Source organism: Scleropages formosus, chromosome 21 (assembly GCF_900964775.1).
Source record: "Scleropages formosus chromosome 21, fSclFor1.1, whole genome shotgun sequence".
Taxonomy (NCBI): Eukaryota; Metazoa; Chordata; class Actinopteri; order Osteoglossiformes; family Osteoglossidae; genus Scleropages; species Scleropages formosus.
The window spans coordinates 12,419,025-12,441,111 of record NC_041826.1 but is presented as its reverse complement, the minus strand read 5'-3'; the positions used below and the strand labels follow the sequence as shown (position 1 = coordinate 12,441,111).

General features: G+C 42.4%; 1 protein-coding gene across 1 annotated transcript in view; it reads right to left on the bottom strand.

Moving 5' to 3' along the window:
- Positions 1-19,313, bottom strand: part of srcap (Snf2-related CREBBP activator protein) — a 43,366-nt gene extending 24,053 nt beyond the window's left edge. Inside the window, exons 1-7 of the mRNA XM_029247127.1 lie at positions 19,296-19,313; positions 11,504-11,572; positions 7,065-8,827; positions 5,526-6,935; positions 3,999-4,160; positions 2,196-2,381; positions 1,021-1,161 (exon numbers count right to left, since the gene is read on the bottom strand). Of these exons, the coding sequence (XP_029102960.1) occupies positions 1,021-1,161; positions 2,196-2,381; positions 3,999-4,160; positions 5,526-6,935; positions 7,065-8,177 (3,012 nt within the window). The 5' untranslated portion in view covers positions 8,178-8,827; positions 11,504-11,572; positions 19,296-19,313. The remainder of the gene's footprint in view (positions 1-1,020; positions 1,162-2,195; positions 2,382-3,998; positions 4,161-5,525; positions 6,936-7,064; positions 8,828-11,503; positions 11,573-19,295) is intronic.
- Between the last annotated feature and the right edge of the window lie 2,774 nt (positions 19,314-22,087).

Below are 22,087 nucleotides of genomic sequence, written 5' to 3'. Positions count from 1 at the left end.
GCTTTTCTCCAAAGTGACTTCCAATGAATTCTATGTAGTGTTATAAGCCCTCACCATATTCATCAAGGTGACTTACACTGCTAGATACACTACTTACAATGGGTCGGTCACTCATCCATACATCAGTGGAACACACTCTCTCCATCACTCACACACTAAGGGTGAACCTGAACAGCACGTCTTTGGACTGTGGGAGGAAACCCATGCAGACACAGGGAGAACATGCAAACTCTACACAGACTGAGCCCACGTCCTCTCGCACCACCCAGGCGCTGTGAGACAGCAGCGCTACTCGCTGTGTCACCTGACTAGTTATGAAGAGGTGACATCACCTACACTGAGTGACACCTGGTTCTGGGAAATTCAGGGTTGAGTTCAAGCAGTGCACCAGAGAAAAATGCAGCTGTCACAAAAGCAATCTTTACTGACCCATTTGGTCTGTGAAAGGTTATAAAGTCATTTAAAAACGATACAGGGTCCACCACTGACCAGTGAGAATCATATTTGCCAGTGGAGTACACTCAGTGCAGTGCTTGAGCCTGATCAGATGGCATGACACCCAGAGAAGCAGCACAGAACCAGAAAGCTACATGGTGGACTAAGTTCAGCATGAAAACCATGAGTTCAAGACTCAATCATTTAAAAAAAAAGAAAGAGCTACAGCACTCATGGAGATAAACACTGCAGAATGACTTATTTGCAAAACTGCACCTGAACAAATCACAATGCTTCTTCAGTGCTTCTCTACACAGCTGTCTGACTTCTATGCCATCAAAATCGGGCACTGCGTATCATGACATGAGCAAAATATGCCCTGTTGGGTGAGTGGTGATGATCGGGGCTCTTCTGCAGCAAAAGGCCATAGCTGCATCAAAGTCAGAGCCCACAATTAATTCCTCTCTACACCAGGGTATCCTGCAGAAACTGTCCAAGAGCTGATTCCTGGATGTGGACCATGCAGCAGGACAATGACCAGTTATCTAAAGTTGAAACTTCCACTATCCTGGAAGTACACGGTACCTTCTCCACGTTGCTCCAGAATGCCCGCACCTCCTTGGCTATGGAAGAGGCAACCCTGCGAAGCTTGGCCTGTTCCTCCCTCTTTATTTTTTCTTCCTTTTGTCTCTGCTCCTCGTGATGACGCATCACCATGCGCACAAGCTGCAAACAAAAAGCAAAAGGAATGGCACTTTGAAGTATTCATCATTTATAAAAAAGATAAAATGAGACACTACTTTGTTTTTCTAGAGTTGTAACAGCACCGGAAACAGCCTCTAAGAATGGAATGTAAAAATTCATTTCCAATGAATATGTACTGTATTTATGATGGGGGGGAATTAAATTTCACTTCACAAATTTCCTAGTTAATTCAGAAGGTGTAAAGGATGGGAGACACCCTGGCGACTGATAGGCCACGCTGTGTTTCTCCTCTACTTTGCTAGAAATAATCACACATTTTCACCTTTTTCAATAAAATTTCAATAAAACGTATTTTTATCGTGACACTTTGTATCTTTAATATAAAATGTTAAATACTTCAGTTGATTTCTTAAAGTTTCTGTTTTGAGCAGAAACTTAAGTGCTCTTGATTCCTTGAAGGCTAGAACAAAAGAGCCCCCCCCCCACTCCGGACATGTCTCTTCTCACCCAGCAGTTTTTCTAAAGGTACTGTGACCTCTGACAATTGGGTTTAACTTATCAATTAGATACTAAATGGGTCTAATCAAACCAATTATCTCCAGTATTTTCATGGATAAAAACTGACAGCTATTTAATATAAAACAGCATGGCATCATTTCTTGAACTCTTACACCTCAATGATTAATATTTACAAAAATATATTTACTTAAGTAGGGGGCGCAGTGGGTTTGGCCTGTGCCTGCTCTCTGGTTGGGTCTGGGGTTTGAGTACCGCTTGGGGTGCCTTGTGATGGACTGGTGTCCCGTCCTGGGTGTGTCCCCTCCCCTCCAGCCTTACGCCCTGTGTTGCCGGGTTAGGCTCCGGTTCACCGTGACCCCGCTTGGGATGAGCGGTTTCAGACTCTGTGTGTGTGTGTTAAATAAATACACGCATGCACGCAAACTATGGACTAATACAGCCCCTAGTTGGGGTACAAAGCAGCACCATATAAATGTTCCTTCAGCAGTGTTAGTGTATTGAAGCGTGGACTGCCACATGGTTTGCACAACCCTTACCTTCCTGGCTACTCCTCGCTTCCATCTTCGTTCTTGAGCAAAATCGGCAGAGAGCCACTGCATCTCCTCGCACAGATAGTCCCAGTGCACTTTTGGGCGGACAGGTTCGGTCACACGGGAGATGCGCTTCAGGGACCAGAAGCCCTCACGCTTCAGCGCTAGTGTACGGTGCTCAATCTCCGCTTCCTTTTTCCAAGATGATATCAAAACAGCACCATCAGAACAAGACCAAGTTCACAGTATACATTCCTATGAATCTCTGGGACATGAAGAACACGCCGAGACACAGCACTGACAACAACATTAATACATCGATACACTAAGTGCCCAAACTGATCAAAGTCTGAACAACTTCTTCCAAAGAATCCCATAAGAGTGCAGGACACAAAGTGTGTTTCTTAAATTGCATTAGGTACTGAATATTTCAAGTAAAAAATGTAAGAACATGTAGATACTTCAGTCCTGAGTATGCTAAAATCTCTCCCGTCCTAGTTTTCTGAGAACAGAAGATGACAGATCATTTAAAAAGTAAAAAGCTTTGGACTTTCATTGAACTGAAGGAACCCTACATGAATGCTTTGAAAGCATGCCAACTCCACACAGAATGAGTGTGGATTGAACCCACATCCAATAACTCTGCCCAAGTGCTATGAGACACCATGTCAGTATGTTTAGTCAGTGTCAATTAATTTAAGGTTTTTTTCATACATTTCTATTGTCTTTATTTGTGTTCGTTAAAGGCACTTCACTATTTGTGAGTTCTGACAATGCTACAAACATCCACTGCTTTAGCTAAAGATTTGCTAGGCAATGCCTCTTAAGCAAAAAGATGCATTTAGAAAATGCGGTGTAAAATGCATCATGCGTACAGTTTTGCCGTGTGTACAACCTGCATTTCCTTGTCCCCTGTGGTCTCTGTGGCACAGCTGAGAATAAGGTACACTCATTACATAATTATTGCTTAGATGCCTACAAAGTGCCCTTCAGGTGGTACAGTAGTTGTCTAAACTGGTTGGGCAGGTGCACAGTGTGGGTCTGGGGTGGCCTTTACATGTAATGATACATGCTTTTTCACTCAGCACTTCTTCTGATTTCAGGGAGCAGAATAAAGGTTACATTTACATATATTCACTTAATTTACACTTTTCTCCAAGCAATGTTACAAACGTTATGGTACCTACAATTACTTATTCATTTACACAGCTGGACAAATTTACCAGAGCAATTTTAGGATAAATACCTTGCTCAATGGTACTACAGCTGCAGGTGGGATTTGAACTTGCAACATTTGGGTCCAAAGGCAGCAGCTCTAATCACTACACTACCAATTGCCCCCAGGTGTTAGCCTAGGGAATGCAATATATCCTCCTAAAATCTAAAAACATACCTAACTGGTCAGGTTTCCATGGAGTATATCAGATTGTGTTTTTAAAATAATGTCATATTGTACTTTGTCACTGCTTGTCCCACTTTTCTATTCAGACAATGTCATCAACAGTAACAGAATTTTTTCACTTTTCTCCAAAACTACCTCTTGAACTTCTTAACAGCTCATTGCTATGTTTACACTGTTTCCTGTACCTTTTTTCATACAAGTAAACATGTCTTGAATAATAGAGGAACTGTCCACAACCTGTTGAGGCCAAGACCAGCTGTAACTTCAGGGCATTAACGGTCATTCCATGCCTCATACAACAGTGGGTGCATCAAGGAAACGGAACAAACAGAGGAGTCAATAAAAACAGGTGGAGCTCGGCACCAGTGACAAAGCGACACCCCTAGAAAAGACATCAAGTCACTCACATGCTTCGCTAGCTCTGCCATGTCCGTGTGCCGCTCCATACGCTGACGTGGGATTGTGTCCAGTTGATGGGAGCCTCCTGGGCTCCGAGAGGAAGCTGAGATGAATTTGCCATGGGGGCCTCTCAGGGGGGCAAAAACCCTATCAGCAGCTGTGTGACCAGTCTGAAACACAGAAATTAAACTGATAAGTAAACAAAAATGATAGTTGAAAATGACAATGCAGCTCAGTCTTCTATACAATGATATCCTCCTACAGATTAAAGAGTAAATAAAATCCAGTTTAAATTTGCACAGAAGGGAAGAGAGCCATCAAAACACCAAGCAGCTCAAGAGTGTGTGGGAAAAGTGGTACAAACCATGGAATGTACATTTAGCATTTTCTCCCCGAGTTAAATGTAACTCCACACAGACTGAGTGAGGATCGAACCCACGTCCCCTCCTCTCTCGCACCACCCAAGCGCTGTGAGACAGCAACGTTACTTGCAGTACCACTGTGTCACCATGGAATAGGAAAATACTAGGAAAACACTGCTCAGGGTTAGTGTACCAACATTTACATTCTCGTTTACTATTATTTTAATTTTTCACGGACTCTAAAGACAAATGTCTCACAAAGGGGGGAGGAGGAGGAGGAAAAAACACTGCAAGAAGTGAGATTTTTTTGGAGTGAAAAGGCCAAACACGTTTCCAGGGCACTGAGTCTACACGGCCCTGCACATAAATGTCAACAAAATGATCACTGGATTCGAATAATATTTAAGGGAACAGCTAATATCTGGGAAAATATCTGCATGTGTGAATGCCCACTTTGAGCTCTCCAAAGCAAGCCTGATTTTTCTGTGTGATCTTTACACTTTCAAGTTAAAGCAAAAACTGCCAGTCATGTAATTCTCTTCCAGCCCAAAACAGAACTAGAACCAATAATATTAATCTGTTGCTCAGTCTTCAGTTCCACCTAAAGTGAAATGCATTTTTTCAGCAATGTCAACAACCAGGTATTTGTACTGAAGAAATTACACTGCAATTATCGTACTCCAGCTTAGTAGAGTAGTAGTAATAGAGTGGGGCTTCAACAGGGAACCTTGATGATATGAGTCTGTCCTTAACCACTCTGCACGCGGCAGCCCATTCAACAACTCATCGGATTCTCAGCAAATCTGACAGTCTAATCCTTTAGGCATATTTTCATACAGACATGTTATCAGCCATGTTTCCATGCAGTACATTCCACCAGCACCAGCGGCTTCAGTGGACACAGGGGGCCCTATACCCCCGAAGAAAATTTGGATAAGTAATTCACAGAAAATGCTCACAGCACACATTTAACAACTCTGAAGTTTGTCTGTTCATGGAAGGCGTTTTCAAAGAAACACTCCACTTGGATTCAAAAACCTCAAGACTACAGGTATGCCCTAGCCAAATGCCAGTCACTCCCTTGCTCCTCTTTTAACACAGTTCATTTCAGAGCACACTTTATGACTTTAAAGGAGTGCATATATGCCCAAACAAACAGTTGCCATCTCTTACCTTGCTCTGTGCTGACACGGGCTTAAGCAAGCTAGCAGCTGAGACCGCAGGTTTCCTCCCAAGGTCCCCTTCACTATCACTACTTTCGCAACTAGGTGTGCTGTGCACTGGTGCTGGTGAAGACGGGGGGTCTGCTGTCGAGAGCTGGGAAACAGAGGACCAGTCGGGGTGCTCCGACGACAACATTTCTGCAGGAGTGCTCAGGTTCACGGAAACATCATCAGATAAAGAACAATATATGGTGGAGGAGATGTTGTCTACAACAGTCCTAGAAACACGAGGAGTCATGACATTCTCACACATTTCGTCTTCATTTCCTTCTAAGGCCTCTTCAAAGAAACTCTGAGGGCATGGGACAGGGGAACAGGGTGATAAGTGGGGCTTCGCCTCCATGTTTTCCATAAGTGGGCTGGGCAGAGAGCCAGTTGGATGCAGTGCAGGTTGGCTGCTGGGAGAATCTGAGCGCTTCAGATGTTTGTCGATGTCTGTGGATGTAGGCACTGAGTCTGTGGGTAAGATGGCTTTGGAAAGGCACTCTACAGAAACTGTGTCAGGCCCAAACAAAGGGCTGCCTGGCTCTATTGATGCATTACACGTCCCCTTCAGCTCCACACCTATAGGGGCAGCTGTGCCTGTGAGACAGGAAGAGGTGTGATGCAAATTCTTATGGACACACTTATGACCAACGAGATCAGGTACAAGAGGACAGTCTAAATCTTTGACATCACATTCGTGTTTTGATCTTTGGAGATCCATGGCCTTGACAGTCTCCTCCGTCTCTACACAGATGGATGTACGTCTAAGACTGGGGGGGCAGGAGTAAGCAGAACCGTCTCCTGACGATACAAGAGAGGCTTCATCTGAGAATTTCAGCTGCTCACTTTGTGCTGTTAAAGGAGGTCTGTCTTCCATCACTCCGGTACACATGGAGACTGCAGAAGGTGACCCACCATGCCAAGAGCTGCAAGAAGTACTGGGGAAGAGTGCGTCCTTCCTACCCACAAGGTGACCATGTCCAACGTGGTCAACATGTGAGCACTGAGCAGAAAGTTCACCAATCTGACAACACAAGAGAGGAGTGTTGGACAGGTTTTTTTCAGCCCTTCCTGGAGAATGTGTCTCAAAATTATTGTTCTTGCTCTGCTCAGTGCCTGTTGGAGAACCATCTCCAGCAACACAGAGGGCACCTGTGGGGATCAGAGTTTGTCCTGTGCAGTCTGCTGGAGAACAGTGGCCTTGTTCTACATCACAGAGTCCTGATAAATCACTGCTTTTTCCTTGCGTCTCCATCAGGTTCTCCACACCATCCCCGTCTTCTTTGGTCTCTTTTTGAGTCATCTGTGAGTTGTCCTTGGATGGTTGTTCCACAAATTCTGGAGGAGGGATCCCTGCATGCTGCACTGGCTCACTCTGAAAAATACAAGACTTGCTTAAGTTTTGGGAAACACAAATATTTACATCAGCAGCTGAATGATCTGAGTCTAAAGCCTGACTTTCAACAGAGAGAAGAAAATCAGGTGGCAGGTATTTGAGAATCACCTCTGAAGAGACTGCAGTTACAGGGAGGCTCTGATGTGGTAGACATGGCCAGAATCTCTCTTGGTCTTTAGAGCGACTGTTACTGGACAGAGGAGATTGTAAATGGTTGTCAAGTTCCTGCACTGATCTTTTCTCAGAGGTTCTGGAAGGCTCTTTAATACTCTGTTCACAGGCAGGAGAAGGAAAGGATTTTGTCTGGTTGATATGGTCATTGTCAGTCTCAGTGACAACGGGGCCACAGTCTGACTCTCTCTCTCTGAGTTTTAAAGTCGTTTCATTCTGACTGAAAATTCTGATCCTCTCCATCCTTGGTTCTTCATCAGTCGGGTCAGGCAGCGACTGATCAGTATCACTAACATGATTAATGTTGGCTTCCTCCTGAGTGCTGCTTAGGTGGACATTTACCTGCTCTTCCTTCTGAGGACACTGCTGGGCCTCACTAGAATCCACAAACTTGGCTATCAGTGTATCCTCAGCACTGACCTCTTGCTCTGAAATGTCCAAAGGACACTTCACTGGGACCAGTATTTCCACAGCATTTTCACAGGGGTTGGCTGGAGAGGTTGGCCTGCACTCTACCGGGAGCATTTTTTGCAAACTATGACTACTTGTGAGGTTCTGGACAGAACAAAACATCTGTTTATCCGTTTCCATCTCACTGTCGGCGTGGCCCTTCTCCAGCTGCTCTTCACTGACACTTTTCTTGGGGCTGACTTCTTTGACAATATCACTGAGGGCACAGCTTCCATCTCCTGCAAAATTACATTTTGGGGTCCAGCAAGAACCAGTCTTTTGAGGTGAATATGGCTCTGTTGTGGGCACAGAACAACAGTCATGGAGATGTTCACCATGTCCCCACCCCTGTCTATCAGATACATCTGTTGATCTCTCTCCACATGCAGCCTGGCTATCGGCCTCTGTGGTTTGCCACATGTCCCACATGGGTTCTGGAACACTTTCTGTGTGTGTAGCCTGTCTGCTGTTTGTGTCAGGGACTGGAGAAGACACATCCTGAAAAGCTGGACTAGAGACCTTTGCCTCCTTATTCCCAGACCACAGGGCTTGGCTAGTCTGGCCTGTGTGAATGTGTCCCTCTGACTGGGACTGATCCATGTCCACAGTGTCCCTGTGGCCTGCGTCAGAATTGCAAGTGCTCGCACAGCTGGGCTGGCTGAAAAGAGATGACTCCAGTTTGTCTGTGAGCTCTGCGTCTGGCTGCTCTCTGTGGTCTGATCTTTCCTTCTCCAGCAAGTCCTGCTGCGTCCTGCTCTCGTCTTCACTAACAGCTCTTTTGTGAAAGCTGTCTGCTCCGCTGTCTGTGCCTCTTTTCCTCCTGTTGGGACCCTGTGCGGTTGTCGTGTTGTGTGCTGCTGTGTCTGCAGGTCTGTCAGACACACGTGCCGTCTGTGGATCAATAAGGATTTGGCAGTGCACAAGTCCTGAGTGAGCCCGTCGTTTCTGGATGCTGTTGAGCTGAGAATCCACAAGGGACTCTTCTGGACCTTTGTCCCTGTTGCTGCAGTTAAGCAAATTCTCTTCGCTTCTGTTACTGTCCGTTGTTGTCGTCTGCAGAGATTCAGCGTTGGGCAACGGTGCTGGAAGGGCAGCTGCGGCCGGCTGCAGGGCATGCTGGGTTGGCCCGGCCACATTCTGGGCAGCCAGCGGAGCGCCACCCAGCACAGCCACAGCCGGGTGGGGAGGCAGCTGCACAGGCTCCTCCCCAAAACTGCTCTCTTTGGTCCTCCCTCCACAAAACACTGCACCTACGGTTTACAACAGAACAGTCAGTCACATCAAGACTAAGACACAAGAGCCTTGCAGCTGTCAAACTATCACGTCAGAAATACCACATACTCTTTCGATGTCAGCTCAACCTGCAAAAATATTACAGTTTCAGTGCTACTATTCTGAAGACATAAATCTGCGTTCTACTTCATGGTCAAAGTCAGTAATAAAATTACTCCAGTACAGTGCCTTGCCTGCACTACTAGTTAGAACTATTTTAGTGGAATGTTTGAAAGACTTAATCTAAAAGATATAGGTCCTCAGAAAAACATGACTGTTGCCTTTCAGTTCTGACACAAGAAAAATCCAAATCTTCAGGTACACAGTCTGATTACTAATACTACCACTACCAACACAAGTACTCAGTTTTACAGCATGCATGTCCAGGAAAATCAATGTTTGCGCATTTTAAGTCCAAGCGTCGCAGCGTTTGGAAGTGTGGTTGCAGCAGAGATTTTACTACCGGGTGCTCTTCCTAACATCAACCCTCACCATTTACCCAGGCCTGGGACTGGCACTGACTAAACAGTGGCTGGTGCTACAGGGAATTCAGTGTCACAATTCACGTGAATTGCATGTCTTTAGACTGTCAGAGCCTGACCGCACAGCAGTAATTCCATTACATTAGCCTTTACAAATGAAAACAACGATTCCAAGAACTAACTTCTCAATCAAAACATTATCATCAAATCTTCCTAGTGGTACCTGGGTTATAGCAACTCATTTATAATAAAGAGCTCTATTGTGAGGGAAGCCTGTAAGATCTGGTTCTGAGGTAAATTCTCAAAGAAACACTGCATACACCTCAACTTACAATCAGGACTAGAAGTCTGTTCCTTACTGCCCTCACTTGTACCACCAAGTTGAAGTCAACTGAAATTGAGTAATACATACCTCCTTGCACTTAACAGGTTATATTCTGTAAAAGCATCAGACAAAGATATAAATAGAAGACACCATGTAACACTTCCATCTATCCCTCCTTTACCATCAACCACCAGTCCAGACTACAGTTGCAGTGCTCCAGTCTATCCCAATAGGGATGGGTTGCAACACCACTACACTGTAGTGTGAGAATATCACCCCAACCCCCTGCAATTCGCCGAAAGCAGTTAACTGATCCGAGGACAATGTAGCCAAACTGGGTGCACAATATGCACTAGAACAACTGGATACCCAGGGACATGTGCTAGGACCCTGCTAACAGACCACAGCTCTGCGTTCAACACCATCATTACAGAACACCCAAAGGCCAAACTCACAGCCAGCACAGCATGAGCCCATCTGAAGGTGGGCAAACAGCTTCACTAGAGAAGAAAGAAGAGGTGAGACTGGGAAAGCACACTGACTCCCAGCACTGAGCACCACAAGGTTGTGTGATCTCACTTTTGGTCTTTTGTCTCTACATCAACTGCCCCTCCCTTCAAAAAACTCCCTTTAAGTTCAAAAACACCAACACGTTGACCGGTCTCATACACAATGATGAGTTTCGATGTGAACCAGCTAGTCTCCTGATGCAGCCATAACAACCTGAAGCTCAATGCTCAAATGACCACAGAGATGATGGTGGAGTTCAAGACAAGCTCTGCCCCCTCTCACCCAATTAGCATCAATGGTTTATCGGTTTAGGGTGGAGTCCTTAGTTTCCTGGGGACCTCAGTACCCCGGATCTCAAATGGGAGATGACATCAACTCCATCTCGAAGAATCCATACACCCACCGGAGTCAGGCATGACATGACATTTCTTCTGGCTGCTCCTGCTGTTAACCAATCTAACAGTTAATCCTCAGCAGGTTTTAAAGCTCCAAGAGGGACAGGTCACAATAGCAAACTTTGAAAATGTGAAAAATGCAAGTCATCTCAGGAATCCCACAATTTTGCCTATAAAGCACACAAGAAAACTTAATCTCAAAAATAACTGGAGTGTACTGACTTATTGTTTCCTCTTTTATATATATATATATATATATATATATATATATGTATGTATTATTTACCCTCATATCACATCACACTGGCTACACAAACACACACACACAGACCGGAAAGCTCACACTGGCAACGGATCCATCTACACTTCAGTAATGCTGTGTTATCCGCCGATAGGATAGTTGCTAGAGATGCTGCCTTGGGCTTTGAAGGTGCCTGGTTTGAATCTCGCCAACTGCTGTAGTACCCTTGAGCAAGGTACTTAGCCTGAATTGCTTGTTAAAATAACTTACTGTGTGTATAAATGGGTAAACAGTTGTATAGGTAGCTTAACACTAAGTATTTTGGAGAAAAGCATCAGCTAAATGAATAAATGAATACATTTTTTTACTGAAAGTGAAACCTGAATATTGTTTTAACTATGGTACCCAACTCTGCAGTAATATTTAAAATAACAGAGCTCAGAATAATGTGATATTTAGTGTCAGGGTATATGCCATTTTCCTCAAAAAAGCCTTTTTCCAAATGGCACATTCTGGCACCTGTTGGATTATACCTCTTCAGTTGCTTGGAAGTTGGCTAAAAACAAGAAAATGGAAAATGCCAATGTATACACTGTGCTCTGACAGAATATTCATATATAGTGTGGTGTTCTAGCATTGGCATATCCCTTACCCTCTCTTAAAAGCCAGTGAAAGAAACATTCCAGGTTAAAATCTCTTACTTGATTGTGGTGTTGGACCAGGTTCTCTGCTTTCCACTTCCAGGATGGTGAGTTTAAGGACCACGGCTTCTACAGATGAAAACAGTTCAGACCACTTAGCATTCATGTGTCACCAAGCACAGCCATAGAGAAGAAACAAAAAAATAAAAAAACTGCTTGTTGTAAGAAGTGAAATTTAAAACTATATATATGAATAACAGCACAAAAGGCAAAAATTTTACAAGGTTTAATGGAAATCAAACTTTCTGATTTAAGAATTAACATGAGCCCAAGACCATTATAAAATAAATATTTGTGTATCACCACAATAAAAAGATTAAATTTGACCAAATAGGCTGATTATTATCTACCAGAATTGAACTAAAACTAAATTGGACTAATGAAACAGTGTTACCCAACATTTCCGGAAATTTTATTTTTGTAAACCACATCAGTATGCCTTAAGTACAGTTGTACCTCGTGTTACAAACAGATGAGTGAGTTATGAATATCTACACTAAGTTAATAACAGGAGCATGTAGCTATAAAATGACTGAAAATATTTACACCAAACATGTAACATTTTTCCAACCAAGTGTAGGAAGTCCTTGCTATATGACATTAACATAAACCACAAAATGTGCATTATAACAAAGCAATGTACAGCAGGGTACTTTTGCATAAGGAATAATGGAAAAATAGTCCATGTAGAACACACAGTTAATTGCTAAAAGGCAGCGTGTCACTAAATAGTGTTATCAATCAAGTACTGTACCCAGTATTATTTATTTATTTTTTTTTTTAAATATACACAGCAACACTGGGTCAATGTTACAAAGGCAAGAGCACAGAGTAAGGCTGAAAACAGGGTGCAAGCATGAATCAAGGATAATGGTTCTCAGGAGTGATCAACGGCTATTGTCCATGTCCGAAACATTATGAAACCACGAGCTGTCATTTAGATCCAACAACTATACTTTATCTGAAAAAAGAGAAGTAATCACTATGATCCGCCATATATAAAGAAAAATACAGGTATATATCACAATTTAGTAAAGAAAAAAAATTTTACAGAAGGAAGGAAGGAAAAACTGAAAGAGAGAAAAAAAAAAACAGAGCTAAGATTTGTTGATGTGCGACCTGATCACTCTCTACAGCCCAATCAGACTGCTATCCTCCTCTAGTTCTTCCAACTTAGCGGTCACACACCCAAGAGAGATCCAAAATCAAAATGGTTTTCAGTTCTGGCTCTGATGTGCTGGAATGACATCCCCCTCTCACTCAGAACTGCTGAATCTCTCCTTAACCTTTAAGAAGGGTCTCAAAACTCAGCTCTTTCAGACTCACTTCTCTAGTGATCTCTTAGGAGCATGATAAATGTGAAAGTATTTATGCTTAATTTTTGATAAATTGCTGAATAATGGATAAACCTTTATGCAGCTACTCGTGTGATGTGTACAGGTTCAAATGGAGGAATGATAATAGTATTAATGTCCAAAGTTTACATTTACTTCACATTTACCAATTTAGCTGATGCTTTCCCCCCCCAAAAGCAACTTACAGTGTTAAGATTCCTATAATTTTTTTACCATTTATACAGCTGGCCAATTTTACTGGAGCAAGCTAGAGTACGTACCTCACTTAAGGGTACTACAGTTGGAGGCGTGATTTAAACCGACAACCCTTGGATCCAAAGGCAAGAGCTCTAACCACTGAACTATTAGGTGCCCCCAAAGTAATAATTTTAACTTGAAACTCGGTTTTAGAACAATCTTACAGCAGAAAACAAAATCCTTCTGTCAGACAACTAAAATATGTGAGCAGGTGAGGTAGAAAACAGAGAAAAGAAGAAAAAAAAAAATGATGGGGAGGGCACATATGTAAAATGAAAAACAAGGACGGTTGGGGGGAGAGTGACAATCTGTCAACTACCACTTTATTTACAGGTGCAGGACAGGGATCGTACCACCTTAAGTCCTCAATAAGTGTCCCAACATACACCTTTCCCCAAAGACCTTGACAGATAAGCTGTAAAGACTAAACCCCACATAGCAGTAAGAGGTATAATATAAAAATAAATTTATAATGACAACAGCAATAAACCAAAAGTAATCCTTGACTCCCTCAGAACGAGGCATATCAGATCTGAATAAACTGAGACCAATACTAGAAGGCAAAACTATCAAAACTGTAGCTCTCTTATAAAATGGCCATGTGACAAGTCTCAACTAAAGAGCAAAGTTATTTTTTAAACATTTCAGACTTTTATAGTAAAAAATACATTTAGGGTGAGGTAAATACTTTACAACTACAGAGCATCCATTGGAAGTCGCTTTGGAGAAAAGCATCTGCTAAATAAATAAATGTAAACTACAGGCAAGCAGTCAGAGCCAAACTAATTGCAAAGTGCTCAGTTATCATCATGTAAATGTGACACATCTGAATGCCACCACATAAAGCTATTCATATACTCCTTGAAATTTAATTTTACTTGCAAAAAACAGAATTACTGTTGTAATCCTAGTTATTTTTATTTTGTATTTAATTAAAAACAGAAGTAGGTCATAACAGAGACAGAAACAAAATAACATAGATATGTGATACAGCAGAAGGGCAAAAGGTTGTGATATTGAGCGAGTGTGGCCATGCAGCACTGAGAATTGTGTTTGTGTAAGACATATATGTATCCCTTAATGAAGTGACCAGCCTTATCTGTGACTAGACAAACTTGGGGGGGGGGTGGTGGCTATAACTCATCACCTGCAAAACATGCACAAGAATTTGAAGCAACACTTCAAATGGACTTCCCACATGGCCTTCAGGGAATGTGGACGACACCATCGATTCTAGCAACCTCACTGTCTGACTTCATCCTTCGGGTGCAAATTTACACACTCGTGTACACAAACAGCTGGACACAAACTCTGAAGTCCAGAGGTTAAATGTATGGAACTGGTCTAAAGCCTGGTTTAACCCGAACAGGTGAGCAGAATGGACCACAGCTCTGTGGCTATGGGTTTGAATCCAGTGAGGTCTGCATGCAGTTTGCATGTTCTCTCCATGTTCAATACCCTGCGACATTGCAGGAAGTGGAGACTCAACTGCTTGTAGTCCATGTTCTGTGTGTGATTTCCTTGCAAAGAACTCACACCCCATGCAAAAGGGCATCTTGCCTCACAGCGTAAGACTCATGGATAGGCGCCAGACCACCACGACCCAGCATCGGATAAGTGGTTACCGATAACAGAAGGATGCAATTCCTTGTCACGTTGTGTTGTAACATTCTGTACTTGATTTTAAACTACATTTTCTTTGTGCTTAAAAGGCAGGGAATCTGCATGTTTGGTGAAAAAAACAGCTCAATCTTTCATTGCTCAGGAACACTTTCAAATGAATGGTAATTATGAGTTTGTTTTGCAAGAATTCCACTACAAGCAGACTTTCAAGAAGGAATTACACTTGCTATGCGAAAAAACCTGAACTAAGAACTCTGCTCATGCTGTGTGGAGATGCAACAGTTTTTTAATCCATCAAGCTTAAGTGAGTCAACCGATTGTGAAGGTATGACAAATACAACACCAGCACGACTGTACTTCGTATTACAGTTTAAGCACATACTCATTCCTTACTGGCAGTTACCTTCTTTGTAACTACGGTAAAGGTCTACAGAAATATGCTCAGAACTCTGCGATACACCACACATCTGTGCAAGGGCATCAACCAGCCCTAAACTCTTCACCACTCTGGAGATCCCAACGACCTACAGCCAAAATCCTGGAAGGTCCAACTGATCTGAACCGGCTTCTCACAGCATACTGCAAATGCCTCCTGCCTCTCAACAACTTCCCAGGTTCTTGCCAGGGTGAGGGTCATTTTTCATCAGCGGACAATGCAACCCCCTCCCATATGGTCTTCCACTCTTCACCACCAAACCGCTTGCGCTCCTTCAGAATGAAGCCGCATGAGTGGCAAAGCCCTCAACATGCCCACATTTTCTCTCCTCTAGTTGCCTACATGTTAACAGCCTATAGGGCATCTGAGTGACCAGCATCACATTCTGATCTGAGATGAACTCACACTCTACCAAGATTGCAATGCTCTTCCACAAATTGTCCTCTGTATGAAGCCTTGTCTGAGGACTGCAGAATCCCTACGAAGGGACACTCGCAATAGTATTTGTCATTATGTCTATAATATTTAGGTAGTATGCCCTTAACATTATACCTACAAACCTCTAACACTACTTATAATATTACTAATACACTATTATTCTACTAATACTGGGATTAATAATTTTTTCATTCATTAATTCGTTCATTTATTAACAAGTTAGTAATACATAACTACTGGTAGAACAGCTGTACCTAAAACTGCACTTTGTGTTTGTGAGCTTGTATGTGAAGATCTACATTAAAATGATCCAAGAAATACAGCTACTAGCATATCAAAATTACAAGATCGCTACTTCCTATGCAAGACAAAACAGTGGAGTGACGAGAGATGCACACAACAGAGCAAAATTTACAAATAACCTGTTCACTATATAAACCTTATAAATCTGATTCCATAAGACACAGAAAAAAAGCAGTGTATACAACGCAAAATATGATGACCAAAAATGCATTGAAATGACTCGTAAAAACTAGGGATCAATGCAACACAAGACTATTAAATCTTAAAAAGTGACCCCGATATTCAAAATGACTAAAGCACAGGATCAGAAAACTAAACCTATAAAGTTTACATCAAATGTCATACTACTATACAGTACATTAGATCTTACCAAGAAAGGTACAGAGAACAGCTACACAGAAGGCAGGCAGAAGAGCACAGCAAATACTCTATATAACCACAGGTGGGTAGTAACAAGTGACATTTGCTCCATTACTTCTACTAAAATAAATCTCTGTAGAAATTGGTGAAAGTGAGTTGGACTGTGTAAGAGTTGAGGAATGGGCACCATACCCAGATGTCATTTTTGAAATTGAAAGTAGGCAATTTCATGTCCATGATCTTTTACACATCTTCTAACCATTTAAAAAGTAAACTAAAAATACTACAGTCAAACAACGTGAATCCTTGCAAAAAACATTTTAAAGAGGCTGCTGACAGTGATAACACAGCAATTTTTTGATATGCATATGTTTTGAAGGTCACTTTAGCATCAATAGGCCCTAAAACCTGGGGGGTAGTTCAATTTTTTTTAATGAGCCAAGGGATTATGACAGTGCTGAAAACACATATCAAACAATAAAATTAATACTTCAGTAGCTATGACTACACATGAGAATTGTGAAGACCCTCAGCGAAGTTTTGGAGATCTAAGCAAAAATTTGACTTTTTGGGGAAAGAGACCAAATTGAAGGAGCTATCATACAACCACACAGGAAAAATTTGTACAAAAAATACATGCAAACAATCCTGTCTATATGATGCTTCTGCATCATTAAAAACCAACCAACAAGAGAACAGAGACAAAAGGTGAAGCCATCATGTGTAATGACTTAAAATGCAACTTTACAATGGTTCACCAGTGTTTACAGCTGGGTAAGCTTAATGGAGTTCTAGTACTGCAGCAGGAATGGGGTTCACCTCGGAGGCCTTAAGAGTAGCACACTAGTGACTGCTCCATCTGCAGTCCTGTAGTTGACATGTCTGACACTTCCCGCAAAATACTGAAGAGAAAGTAGTCACTGTTGCAACTGATCTTTATCGCTGGTCTGGAATTAGTGGAAGAGTGGGGGGGAAAAAAAAAAAAAAGCTGGTTTGTCAACTTGTAACACAGCTGTACTTAAAACATTGTTGATATGCTTTCATTTATTCATGTAGCGAATGTTTTCTCCAAAGAAACTCACAATGTTTAGTTATATGCAATTATTTATCCACTTATACAGCTGGGTAATTTTACTGGGGTAAGTATCTTGCTCAAGGGTACTGCAACTGAAGGTGGGATTCAAACCTGTGAGCTTTGGGTCTAAAGGCAGCAGATCTAACTACTATGCTGCACTGTCCCCTTTTCACAACTTACTCTTAGAAGTTACTCTTGGAACAGGTTAACTTCTCCACCTAAGGAGGTACATCTGCACACAACTATGACAAAGTCAGATGGTTTCTGAAGGTCAACTTTTTTTGAATAATGTCACCATAAGGCCAAATGCTGTCTGAATGTCCCCCAAATACATAGATGTAAATTATAAAGATGAGTACTACAGCTGGTAAGCAACAAACGGAAGATGTGGAAATCATGTGCAGACAGTAAGGTAATTCAGGAAAACGTGAGCCATTTTATTCTCATCTTAAGTGATGCTTTTAACCCAAAGCATCTTGCAGTATTTAACCCATTTGAACATCAAGATATTTTTCACTGCGGTAATTCAAGGAAAGTGCACTTTCAAGGGAACTTCAGAAGCAACTTAAAAATAATGTTTCTGTAAACTGTACACTTTCCACTTCGAACCATATGTGTCACCCAAAGATTCAAGGCAAGCCTAAAGTGTGCTAAACATGCTAATAATGGTTGATGTTCACCACTCCACTGCAGTATGACTGCTACTGGCAGCAAGTGGTGTAGTGGCTAGAGTAATCTCTGTGCAATCGAAGGACCTGGGCTCAAATTCCACCTCCTGCTACAGTAGCCGTGAGCAAGGAACTGACCCTGAACTGTTACAGTGCACATATCCATGGTGTATAAATGCATAAATCAGTGTAAGCACCTTACACACAGTTGCTTCGAAGAAAAGTATCTGCAGAACAAATAAATGTCATATTTTGCCCCAATGCACAACAGGCTGTGTGCACCTTTTACTTTGGAGAGGCAAGTACCTTAGTGGGTAGAGCTGTTGCATTTGGACTCAGAGGTCACCAGTGGAGGCCACCACCTCCTACCACAGTACATTTGAGCAAGGTACCTAACCTGACTTGCTTCAGTAAAAGTTTACCCTGTTGTGTTGTATACATGCCATGGGTAAATCAGGGCACCCGCCTGAACACTGCAAGTCACTTCGGAGAAACTGTCACCTAAATGAATGAATGTAAGTGTCATCGTAGTAGAGAGCGCACACAGTTAGGTGCTACAGCTGTGTGTTTTCCATCACTGACTGTGTCTTTACTTACACTAGTGTACGTGAGCGCCGGCCAACAACTAATCCTTCCTCACCACACTCGCTCACTCACGCCGCTCGGACCCAGTTCCAGCCTTTGGCCACTGCGCCAAGCTGAGCTGCGCGTCCCACTCAGCGCCCCCTTTCTCTCGCGAGGGAAAGCGCAGCTGTACGGGAGACTGGGGGCCGCTCCGCTCTCGCCAGGACATGTCACATGGGGGCTCTGTAGGGGATGTGAGCGATATGGGTTTATGCGAGTTATGGGGGCTCTCCCGCAACAACGATACTGCCCAAGAGCTCGTCTTACGTTCCCCGAGAACCGAACCAGGACCGGGCTCCGGTACAGCACGCGTGCTCCTCCTGACGCGTGCGCCCCCCCCCAACACACAAACGCGCGCGTGTGACGTCACGGCGCGAGGTCAAACGTGACCTCAAAAAACGGCCCCCGAATTAGCGCCTCGCCTCCTCGCTTTCCTTCGTGGCTGCCAAGCTGCCGTCAGTCGGTTCCTGCTATGATCTGACAAGCAGGCGACTGTGCAGCCCGTGAATGTTGTCATAACTGGGCAATCGGCGGCACTCCCGGGCCAAGTGGCATTAAAGTGCGCCGCTTCGGCCAAGCGCCCGACAATGTCGGCGACATACGCATGATTGATCTGGCAGGAGAAGCAGACAAGTGTAGACGTTAGCCCCGAATGCTACAGTAAAACATTTACCGTGAGAATTCACCACGCAGCCGCCGGTGTTCTAAATAAACGGTGAGCTACGCCAAGCACAGCTCCGCACCCCCCCTCCCCCAAAGCCCCTCGCCCTCCTCCCCCTCTGCCCCCTCCTCCCCCTTCACCCCCTCCACCCCTCCCCTCTCCCGCTGCCGCCATCTTAACTTTCCTCTTACCTGAAATTTCCAACCAGCTTTCTTTCACTAAAAACTCGATGAAGGAGCCGTCATCCACCTGAAATCGCACTCAATCCGTAACGTGGCCACTCTAATCTGTTTCTCGGTACCCAACGAGATGCTCCGGGGACCGTGGGAACGTTGAAACGTACGGCATAAACGAATGCGGGTCCGGCTCACTGAATATAGCGGTTGCTGGGAGGAGACTTCAGACGGAGCGAAATGGTGGAGAAGCCGCAGCTGACAGAGTGCAGGCAACGAAACCTCGCGATAGTTTTTTCAGCCCTTCGCTGTGTCGCTGCCTCCTTGGCATGATGGGAAATGTAGTCTTTGGGTGGCGGACGCACGTTAACGCCTTGCGCAGAAATTACGTAAAGTATTTAACACATGCGAAATTCTTTTAACAAGTAGTTGAGTTTCACAAGGAATAATAATACAAAACCTTATTTCCAGTAATTGTACCTTTAAAAATAAAAAAACTTTGTTTAAAAGCCTTAAGTTTATTACTTCTATTTACTACTAGTCTGCATTTCTAACAGTACGTCGTTATCACTTTTCCGATATTATACAAAGTACATTTTCACGACCAGAAAAATAGTTATCTTTGTTTTTTTAAACAAATATATATTTTGTTAGTTTTGTGAAACATGCGCTCAGCTCCAGCGAATCATGCCACATCTTATTTGCTTTTATTCTAAGGTAACTGCGCATGCAAAAGATGTGTTTTCATAATTTCACCTGGAAAAATTCTCCTAATGCATTCATTGACGATTCACCAGAAACAACAAATGCACCTTGGAAAGGAATTCACGTTTTTAATAAGAAATACAATAAATATACAAAGTAATGGAAAAAGTATACTACATGAAGAGATTCATTTCAAATAAACAGCAAATCATGACAAGATGCACAGTGCTGTACGGAAAGGTCAAACGGACGGAATGACACGACATGAGCACACTACGAAGGAAGAGCATCGCTGCTAGAACTTTAAACAATCGTTTCTTCCTGCAGTGTCTCCTGTAGTGTTGCTGCGGTCGTCCCACTCTGGGATTCTGTGACTGGCTTCACTGCACAAGGACTTCTGCCAGAAAACATTCCATTAACATATGACATCATCATCATAATAATAATGTAATAAATAACACATCTGGTGAAGGACCTCATGGTGTTCAATATCGCAGCATAACAGGATATTTATGAGTATTTATTACTTGTGTCTGACTCCATCCCATCAAAGAACACAGAGGGAGGAGAAAAGTGGAGCACTGTTTTTTTTTGTGTGTGTGTGTGTGTGTGTTGGGGTGAGGTTCTTAGTATCTGTGCTGTATTAGTCTTGTTGCATGCAGTGCCGTTATAAAAAAATGTGCTAAGGTTTTAGATACATTACTAAATAGATTTTTAAAGTGACACATAGCATATTTTAAACTATATTTTGCCAATCAGTACACAACTTCAGACAAATACAGAATAAATACATTGGCTCCCCAGCTCACAATTAAAGAGTTAAAGACCATAAATGCTTAATAATACAGATGTCAGTAATTTACTATTGTTAGATTCTAAAAAAATCTCAGATATAGCTATAATAAATTTAAAAAATATTTAAGGCTTAATATTTTTATTAAGTGATCTACAATAAAATTAAAAATAATTTAAAATGAATGAAATTAAAACAAACTTCTATTCAATGCTTTTTGTTTACTGCTTCATCTTATGTGTGCAATGTTCATCTTATTCATCACAGACATTGAAGAACAGCAGACAGGCGTTATAAACACTGAGGAAGTGAATGGAATTACGGTCGTCCCAAACTTCTCTCATGTTCTGGTGCCTTTTACAGAAATCTGTCAGCTGGGCACATCAGTACAGGTGACATTTGCTCAGGTGTAAACTGAATAAAGAAAATAAGCATAGAAAATAGAATTAAAAATAAGTGGAGAATCTGTGTATCTCAAAAATCTTTCATAAGTAAAGAAGTCAGTGCAATAAAAAAAAACTGCTGAAACTATAACTTCTAATCTCAGGTACTTTGTCAAGTGACCCGGTATTTGTTTGAGCTCAGGCTTTTTTTCAGCATGACTCTTGTTTTTACATTTAATGTATTAATCCAGTGACACACATGCAAAAATACCTGTGCAAATGTTCATATCTGATAAAGAGGTCCGGTCGTCTCCTCAACAGGTTCTGTACAAAGGAGAAAAGCACATTAACATCACAGTTTGGACTGCAACACATGGAAAAATGTACAGTAAACCTCTGCAGGATCTGAAACTTGATACAATCTGAAGGACACAGGTTTGAATCTTGGGTTCTGTTCTAGTTCCCTTGAGTAAGGTACTAAAATAAAAATTACCCAGCTGCAGAAATGGATAAAACACTATAAATCGTTTTGGAGAAAAGTATCAGGAAAACACATCAATGGACAGCACATGAAAATAACAAACAGGTAGTTTCTTACAGTTTGCTATTTTGCTTCCTGTGAAACACTTTATAACGTCCAACTTCTGATTTAGCGTTATAGCCTTTTTACAGCTTTTACCATCTTCACCAGAACTTGGACCACCAGAATGTTTTTCTACACCCATAGCCATGGCTAACGTTTTTTCTGCA